The 10070-nt window shown below is 37.7% G+C and overlaps 1 protein-coding gene across 5 annotated transcripts in view; it reads left to right on the top strand.

Moving 5' to 3' along the window:
* The window catches only part of Smim8 (small integral membrane protein 8), a 9726-nt gene extending 184 nt beyond the window's left edge, over positions 1-9542 (top strand). Inside the window, exons 1-4 of one of the 5 annotated variants that reach the window (XM_023711982.1) lie at positions 2523-2565; positions 3471-4910; positions 7124-7281; positions 9082-9542. In XM_023711982.1, coding sequence (XP_023567750.1) covers positions 7141-7281; positions 9082-9240 — 300 coding nt within the window. In that variant the 5' untranslated portion in view covers positions 2523-2565; positions 3471-4910; positions 7124-7140 and the 3' untranslated portion in view covers positions 9241-9542. Of the gene's footprint in view, positions 1-2522; positions 2566-3470; positions 5388-7123; positions 7282-9081 lie in introns of those variants that run through there. The other 4 variants (XR_002820470.1, XM_023711983.1, XM_023711981.1 and 1 more) reach the window with 4 other exon arrangements.
* The last annotated feature ends 528 nt before the right edge of the window (positions 9543-10070 follow it).

The following is a 10070-nucleotide window of genomic DNA, read 5'->3' as shown; positions in this document are numbered from 1 at the left end:
GCCTGGGCTCGCGCGGCGCCTTCCAGGCCCTCCTCCCCGCCCGAGCCGCCGTCGGGCCTCCGCGGCCCCGCCCGGGAGCCCGCCCGCCGTGACTGTGCGGGCGGCGGCTGTGTTTTCAGTCCCGTGGCGGTCACGCCCGGATCTCGGTTGGCCCCAGTTCCCTCCGAAAGCTTCGAGTAATTAGCAGCAGCGCAGGGGCCGCGGCGGAGAGGGGCGCCGCCGCCGCCGGCTCTTCGGGCGTCGGTCCTTTTTCCTTTCCTCGGGTACAGCAAACTCAAAGAGGCGCAAAAGCACTTTAAAAATTTATATTGACGTTAACAGCTGCGTAGGGGGCGGGGCGTAGCGCAGCGGCGCGAGTGCCTGCCTGGTGGGCGCGAGGTCCTGAGTTGGATTCCGGGTGCCAAGGAAAGCAGTAGGAAAAGCTTTTTAAACGTACGCGTTTACAACTGTTACGTTTCTCATATTTTACAATAATTTATAAACAGAGACTTTCCATTTGGAAGTACGATTGGACGAGGTGAGTTGGACGGACGAGGAATGAGCTGGGTTACAACAGTCCTCTGGCGAAGATACAGCCTCTGAGTCTAGATTCGTTTAAAGGAGGGTAGAAGGCGAAGACCACAGTTACCATTTTTCTGAACATCTTATTTAATCTACATCTGTGTGCAGTAGATACTGTTATCCTTGTATAAAGGTGGTAACAGAGAATCATAAATAACAGTTTAGAAGAGACCAGGCTGGGATCTGAGGCTTTGCTGGATTCCCTCGAGCTATTAAGTCTATAATTCTATCTCAAAACTGTTTATACTCAAACTACTTTAAGTTTCTGCACCAGACTTCAACTAATAAGATAGTATGTTATGTGAGACTAAAGTGATAGGTGTGTTTAAACTCCCCTTAAAATATTGGTCTATTTTATTCCCTGAGCCTTTCCAAAGGATTGTATTATTGATACATTTCCTCCTTGTTAACATTCTGTGACTTCTGATCATTTTGTTTTGACTTGTTGTCTAGTTCTAAAATGTGTATTTGAAGATGGAATTATTTCCTCTAAAGAAATTCTTACACTCTAAATCTTGGTCTAGTTTACATGGACAGTATTACCATGTGCTTTCTGAGTCACCTCCCCTCCCGCAAGAGTTTTACTTAAGAAAATCATTCTACAGCTATCTGGTACAGCTTCTGTCGTGGGTGATGTTCATTCTGGGCCGCAGTGTCATGCTTTGAGGTATGTGAAGGAACAGCTCTTCACCTTTGCTTTTTCCCTTTGCATGTTTCCTTCACCGGAAGGTGGACAGAAGGAAAAGTAAAGACTTACCAGAGAAGGGCATATGAAATAAGTAGAGCTTAATATGAATCTTTTTCAGACACAAGTATCAAAAATTCTTCTTTCTCCTTATATATATATCAAACATATACTAATATACATACATGCATACATACATAAAAAAATAGGTTCTTATGAGTAAAACAAGAAACTGCGTGGAAAAATGAAGAAGAAATAAGAATAAGGGCACCTGGACAGATCACACAGCCAGTAGTACCCAGTCACTATTTTGCAAGTGGGCCTGCAGACATTACTGCAAACTACTTTAAGCGGTGCAGCGCCATGTTCTCACCATCTCTGCTAACCTGTGTGCATGTATGTTCCTGTGATTCTCTTTTGACTTAATGCAATAGGCTTTAAAATCCATCTTAAACATGTTTGAAGTGCACAAATCTGGAAATTGATCAACGTTAAGTGCAAAGAAGTGCCACCCAGTGCAGTGGGGAGAATGGAGGGGGAGAAGTTGGAGAAGTCACATGGCCTTTTCTCAGGATTAAGAACCTGGTTTACATAGTATATGGTGTGTGTGTGTGTGTGTGTGTGTGTGTGTGTGTTTATATAGCATTTTAAAGGAAAGGAGAATTTTTCATACTTGTAGTTCTAATGGAACTGTGGTTGATGTGAACTGTTTTTGTCTTAGGCATAGTTTTATTGCAGTGTAATGTCAAAATAATTTATTGCTCTTTTTTGAACTTATGGTTATGCAGTTTTCATTTTTATTATTATTATTATTATTATTATTATTATTAATTATTTTGTGGCCAGCTCAGCCTTCCTTGGGAGCTGGGTTGGCACAGCATATGATACTGGGGATCGAACTACAGTCCCTGTGCACTTGCCTAACCAGGTGCTTTAGACCAGTGAACTATCTCAGTGGCTCCCTATGCAGCTTTTAATAATAGAACTTAAATTAGTTCTGTAAAAATAGTCAGTTGGCTTTTACTAGCAGATGAAAAGCTTGTTGAAATAAAGATTTGTTTTTCCAAAAAGTGCTAATTTACACATCTTTGGAGAGGAGACAAGATTTTGTATTTTACTTTTTTCTTTTTTTTTTGAAACAGGCTCTCACTACGCAGTTCAGGCTGACCTTGTGCTGACTTTTGTAACCCCCCCAGGCTGATCTCGAGCTCATAGCGATCATCCTGTCTCAACCTCATGACTGCTGGGACAACAGGTTCTGGAACCAACACAGTGTGCCCAGGGTTCCGGGATTGAACTTAGAACCTTGTGCTTGCCAGGTGGGTACTTATACTTCTGAGCCCTGTATTTTACATTCTTACTTAACCAGCACATTTTAAATTTTCCACTCCAGTTATACACGTATGACTCCATGGGCCAGGAATATAAATAAATACAGAAGAACTTTATGTGTATATAACAAATTCTTGGCTATTAAAAACCCTTTTTGGCTTGAGTTATCTACATATTATTGAAAGTATACATTGTTATTAAAGATTCTTCCCTTGATGTTTAAGTAAGCTCATGCAGTTTTAGGAGAACTGTTGTAACACTTTTGGTGCTTGGCTCATAAAAGCAGAAGTATCAATAGAATTGAGCTGTTTTATCCCACTTTTAATAAAATTTTAGTTTTCCAGAAAGCATCAGAAATAATAGAAATTGTGATATATTAAATCTTGAAAATATACTTTTAGATTTGCAGTATGAGTACCCTTTATTTGTCATTTCTAGTACCATTTAACATTTAACAAGGGCCAGCGAGACATCTCAGTGGCATAATCGCCTGCCTGGCAGACACAAGGTCCTGAATTCGATCTCTGTTGCCAGAAAACTCCCATAAACAATACATTATTAAGTTGAATGTAGGGGCCGGGGAGATGGCTTAGTAGAATAAGTGCTTACCTGGCGAGTACAAGGGCCTGAGTTCAATCCCCGGTTGCGTAAAACAAAAAAACCAAGATGAATGTAGGTGTTTGAAATCTCAATATAACTACTACTTTCAATGCTTATTTCTTTGATTGATTACAAAGGAAATAGTAGGTTTCCAAAGGAAAAACAAAATCAAGGGATTTTGCAACTCACTGTAGGTTATTACAATTCAAGTTAGAATTACATAGTTTTTTATAGACATACCATATGAATCTTCACATTTGACATCCTGCATCCCTTTAATTTTAAAATACAGGTTGAACATTCCTAATCTGAAATTCAGAATATTTCAAAACCTGAAACATTGAGCACCAGCATGTTGCCACAAGTGGAAAATTCCACACGACCTTATGTGACGTTTTACAGTTAAGACACAAGTACCCAACAGTCAGTTTATTCACTGTCTCCAAGAGAGAAAATACCACCCAGTCGCCTTGAGCCGTAGCATATCTTTTCTGCACATGCCCAGATTCTCCTGCAGAAGCACACCCTCAAGGAGTACTGGAGTGGCACGTGTCAAGGCCCAGTGTGTCAAGGCCCGGTTCCTCAAGATGTCCATATGAAGCCTTGTCACTCACTGTGATTTTTTAGCTTACTGTCTTCTCTGTAGTATAAAGAAATTGTTAAAAAAAAATGTTAAAAAGAACCACAGATGTCCCTGTGGGTGACAGTGATAGGAAAAAGAGGAAACATTTATGTTTATCTATAGCACAGAAAGTGAAGCTGTTGGAAAAGCTGGACAGTGGTGTAAGTGTGAAACATCTTACCAAGGAGTATGGTGTTGGAATGACCACCATATATGACCTGAAGAAACAGAAGGATAAATTGTTCAAGTTTTATGCTGAAAGTGATGAGCCAAAGTTAATGAAAAATAGGAAAACACTGCATAAAGCTAAAAATGAAGATCTTGATCGTGTACTGAAAGAGTGGATCCGCCAGCGTCGCAGTGAACACATGCCACTAAATGGTATGTTGATCATGAAGCAAGCAAAGATTTATCATGATGAATTAAAAATTGAAGGGAACTGTGAATACTCAACAGGCTGGCTTCAAAAATTTAAGAAAAGACATGGCATTAAATTTTTAAAGATTTGTGGTAAGAAAACATCTGTCGGTCACAAAGCAGCAGAAAAATTCATTGAAAAAGTGGATATTGAAAAAGTTTTTAACACCAAGAATCAGGATGTAGTTGTTCATTCATTGACCAGTGGTGAAGTAGCAAAAATGGTTCTGAATCAAGCTGGGGAAGGTAGTGGTCATTGTGAAGATGATGTCAGCGCTGCAGGAAAAGTGCCAATAGATGACATGGTGAAATTGTGTGATGGACTTATTGAAGGACTAGAGCAACGAGCTTTTATAACGGAACAAGAAGTCCTGTCACTTTATAAAATCAAACAGAGACTTCTAGGACGAAAACTGTTAATGAAGAAGATGACATTAGGGGAAACGTACAAAACAGACACTCAGCCAAATGCTTCCTCGTCCCTAGAGGAGCCACTTGCTGGCCCCTCAGCTGCTTCTGATGTTTCTTCTCACCTAATACAATAAAATGAAGTGGGGTACAGCAACAATCTCAACAACACGACACTACAGGTGTTAATTGAAAACTGCTGCTGTCTAACAGCAGACACAAGAATTCTGGAGACGCTGCTTTTCTTTCTGCTTACCCTGGACACATTATTCTTTTGTATTGATGGTATGTCATACTTTTTACTAACTGCGTACATGTGAGTGTGAGAAAGTGATTCCTTACTAGTAATGTATGAATTTAGAGTCAAGAATGATGGTGATGCCAGGTAACCAGGTTGTTAAGTGGAGAGCTACGATAGCAACACATTTGCTTTCTAATGGGTCAGTGTACACAAAATTTTATGTACAAAATTATTTAAAATATTGTGTAAAAATAGCTTCAGGCCTACATGTACTAAGTATATGTGAAATATGAATGAATTTTGTGTTTGGACTTTGATCTTTTCCTCTAGATATCTTAATTTGTATATACAAATATTCTAAAATACAAATAAAATTCAAATACTTCTAGTTCCAGGCATTTCAAGTAAGGAATACTCTATTTGTAATGAAATTATATCATTTCATTAATGATATGAAATGATATAATTTTTTTCTTTTTTTTTCAATGTATTTATTATAGGTTCTCACTACACAGATCAATCTCATAGTGGTCCTCCTGTTTTCAGCCTCCCAAGCACTGGGATTATAGGCGTGTGCCACCATGCCCAGGCTGTCTCAGTGCTGTCTCAGGAGCGGGGCCGGAATGACATGCTGGGGGTCAAATCCCGGTCCCTGTGTCTGCCTAAGCAGGCACTTTAATCCATTGAACTAACTGGCCAGCCCTCCTAACACATTTTCATCCACATGAAGTATACATGATGAACTCTGCTCTGAGGGCCTTTCTGTGCTCTAAATTTGTACTCTATACATTGTGTACTTTTCCCATTACCTTATTTTTCTACGTTAAGAACACCTTTGACCCATTTTCTACAGGATATTTTTGTGACAGTTACATGCAGCTGTTTTCTAATAAAGAGAAAGTGTGTTTATTTTTAGTTACAGTCACCTTTGTATATTTGCATTATTTCAAGCCTTCCTTATAGATTTAGCTAATGCCCCAGTAGTGGTAAACTAAGACTGTTTCATTCCTGACAATGAACCAATCTAGCATTCCATTGCCACTGTCCACTGGTTTCCCAAAGCAGTTTAATTGGAAAACATGGCTAGAGATAGCAATTTAACTGTTCTACAAGAGTGAGCAAATCCTGAAATTGCTTCAGGTATACTCATAGATGTGAAGTTGGCACCGGAAAGCTGTGGTGGTGGTGATGACACTGGCAGTAATAACCATAACCTGCATGGGGGACAAGTAATCAAACAGCCAATAGCAAGCATGTCTCAGCCTTTCCAAGTCTGGAAAGTAGAGAATCACTTCCCTTTCAAGCAAATGTTCCTTATGATGTACCCAAGTAAATACTATAGATGAATGTCTATAGTCAGTGCAACAGTGTTTTGAAAAGCTGAATTCTTATTTTTCTTTCTAAGTCTAAAAGTTGCAAAAATCACTACTTGTTAAATAGAAGAGTTGGCGAATAAAGAATACAAACAAAGCATCATGTTTAAATTTTTTACTCTTGTTTTGTAACATTTATTGTACAGAGAGTTGCAGTATTTTCCTAAGGAGTTTTATTACATCATTAATTTCAAGCTTTGGATGGTTTATTGTTCTCCCTCCTGACATCCTTCTCCAACCAGAGAAGGGCAGGAATGATACCAGGAAGAAAAAAGTATTGTCAATTTGTTGATAATCCACCTAGAAGGAAAAAAGACAGATACATTGGATTTAATAGGTTAGATCTAGATAAATAAGAAAGAATAGTATTTAGATGGAGACAAGTAGAACTTGGCCTTCCTAGAAAGTCATTGATAGGCAAAGGAGTGAAGTGAGTACAAATACCTGCTGCTTCTTGGGATAGTGAGCGCTTGGTTGACTAATTAGGGAAGTATGAGGGCAAAATGGGCCAGGGAGACACTAAGCAAAGGAGTGGCAGTACTTCCCTTGTGTTCTGTGGAAGTGCTGTTAGGAGAGGAGAGCAATTCCAGGAAATAAAGGAGTGGATTGCCACAAGACTTACCCATAGTCTTGGCTTTGTATAACAGGCTATAATGTGATACCAATAAACCATTCTCTGAATTTCTGCCTATCTCACTGGGATAAGAAATAAAAACCATTTTACCAAACAAAAAAACACTACTTATAAAATATGCATTTTACAAAATAAAAATTGACAGTCACTTTGGGCACATCTGAAATTTAAAAGCAGAGGAGTATAGGAATGATTTTTTAAAGGTTTATCAAAGATAATTATGAAGGAAAATATATTGTTTTGTTTTTAGGTAATAATTCATCATAAATGAAGATGTCTTCAGCACCTGAGCCTCCAACACTTAAACAAGAACCACCCAAAGAAAAAGACTTTCAAAACCCAGGACTCAGAGGGGTTTGCACAACGACTTTATTTCGAGCTATAAATCCAGAGCTCTTCATTAAACCTGTAAGAATTATATCCAGGATATGACTATATTTAATCAGGCTACTAGACTTATGAAGTTCATATTTCCCAGAAGCATTTGATTTTATCATAGACATTTTATGATGACCCCTTTATGAATAAGCCAAATTTAGGGAAAATTTTAAATGCTGTTTCATGTGTAAATGCGCATGAAATATTTGGAAGGAGTTTGGGAATTATGACAGAAAATGGTTATGTTGTAGTGGAGCGACTTCTCTAACATACTAGTTTAATTATTGCTTTAATGTGAATGCAACTTTTTTTTTTTTTTTGCTGCGTAAACAAGACTTTCCACTGAAATAAGCCAAAATGACAATCTGATAATTTTAGCAACTGTAGTACCAGCTTTTATTAACTGTCACTTGTATAATTGTGAGCATTTTGTGAAAAATTCCAAAGCAAACATTTGTGTACTGTTAGAGCTAATCATTTATATTCTTGTTACAAATTAGTGATTATATTTTTCAACAAAAATCAAATTATTAAATGATATTTAAGTATATTGAACCTATTTAGAATTTTAATAACAGTTGCTAGTGTAAATTATTTTAAAGTAGGTCAGTGTGAATCATTAAATCAAGGTAGAGGGTTTTAAAAACTGAACTAATGTGTTCTTTCAAATGATAAAAGCATTACAAATTGAAAATGAAACTACCCTGAGTTTAAGACTTTTCTTAGATATTCCAACAGAAAAGATTGACCCTTATTGTTTTACAATTAAAACTTAAAATAGTATGTGATAGTTCCCCCATCCACATTTTCACTTTATACTTTCAGTTGGTTAATTGCGAACCATGGGTTTGAAAATATTAACACTTATTTTGAAGAGAGACTATATTCACATAACTTTGCTTGTGATATAAACAAAACTTACAGATGTGTGTGTATAGAAAAAAATACAGTTTATACTGTGCAGTGTTTGGCACTGATTTGAAGCATCCACTGGGAGTCTTGGAAAATGTTGGGGGCACTGCTGTCCTACAGCAAGTATAGAGAGAGAGCAGGAAGTACCACATATCACCGCCGTGCATCACTAACCAAAGGAAGGCCAGTTTGTTAAGTACAGGACATGTAGACGTGGGAGCCACATTACAGATCGCTGGCTCGGGAATCACAAGTGTAATGGACAAAAGAGTTCTCTGGAAGCCTTCCTATTTAGTAAAAGCCCCCCAACACACACACACACACACACACACACAATTCAAGGCAAATCACTTTCCTAGGAGCTTGGATTTTCTAGCAGTACATCAGTGTTATTCTAACAGCTTGGTATCTATGCTAATCATTAAATTTCTTGAGGTAATAAATAGGTTTTAAAAGAAGAGTATATGTCGTTGTGTCTAATATAGGTTACAGAAGGCTTTTTGAAACTGAATATATTTAATATTTTTGACAATATGTTAATGCTCATGCCTTGGGAAGTGAAAGTAGTATGTCTGTTTTATTTTTTACTTCCTAATAAAATACACTAATTTGAGATTTCGGCCCAGAAAAGTTAAGCACCTTCTCCAGTCACACAGACGCCAGTGAAAATTGAGCACCAGATCAGTGAATGTGCCTCATTCCCCTCTGAGCTGTCGCCTTGCTGAGGGTGAAGGTCTTGAATATCCAGGCTGTAGAGAGGCAAAAGGCTGAAGGAGAGATGTAAGAGGCTTCTGTCTGTCAATAATTAGGAACTGAGCTGGTGGAATAAAGAGCATGCCAAGAGGAAAGCGTAATAGATACTTGAATCGCCCCCAGTTATTAGCTTAATGAGTCTTCATAATTTTTTTTCTTTGATAGAATAAACCTGTAATGGCCTTCGGCTTGATCTCCCTTTCGCTTTGTGTGGCTTACATTGGCTATCTCCATGCAACACAAGAGAATAAAAAGGATCTCTACGAAGCTATTGATAGTGAGGGGCACAGTTATATGCGGAGGAAAACATCTAAATGGGATTAAACTGCTACTTACTGCAGATGGAGCTTTCTTAACTCTGCAATCTTCAGATGAAAGACTTTGTGAGCATACAGAATCATATTTCTTGTTCAATAATAGGCTAATTAGAACATAACGGTTGCAACCACATCACTAGTGAATTTTGTCACTTTACAGCTGTAGTTGTTAAACTCACTATTTTTCTACAAGAAGAGCATGTTGGTATTTATCTTTTACTAAATCCTATTACAAAGGTGCCTGGAAGATGGAAGTCATTTTTGTTAATTATTAAATTCGGTATAATAAAAGTACCCAATGCTATTAAATTTGCATGAGTTTTTGTTTTTTTTTAACATTTTAAGGTAAATTGTGCCTTTGTAGCTATTGTAAGAGTTTAGCGTTATTTGCAAAGAACACATGTATTTTCTACTTGAAATAAAAGCCTGTATGTGTAAAGAAAGGGAAATTATAATTTTAAAGCTTGAGTTAATATTAAGATGAGAAATGAAAATTTAGTTGGTGGTAGCAGTTTTATTTATTTTTTATTTATTTATTTATTTATTTATTTTTTGGTGGTACCGGGGATTGAACTCTGGCCTTTGCGCTTGCCAGGGAAGCACTTATTCCACTGAGCCCATCTCCCTGGCCCTGTAACAGTTTTTTTTTTTCCCCCCATAATTTTATTGATAAATAGCAATGAGACAGTTTCAAATCAAATTGATAGGACAGTTTCAATAATTAACACATTGTATACATTCCTCCCAGTGGTTAATTGCTGTACAAGATGCGGGCATGATATCCTATCTACAAACACCATTAGAACAAATCACTCTATTTATTAAGATAATGTAACT

Source organism: Octodon degus, unplaced genomic scaffold (assembly GCF_000260255.1).
Source record: "Octodon degus isolate 3935 unplaced genomic scaffold, OctDeg1.0 scaffold00022, whole genome shotgun sequence".
Classification (NCBI taxonomy): domain Eukaryota; kingdom Metazoa; phylum Chordata; class Mammalia; order Rodentia; family Octodontidae; genus Octodon; species Octodon degus.
Note: the sequence above shows the minus strand (reverse complement) of the source record. Positions and strands in the feature narration are given on the sequence as shown.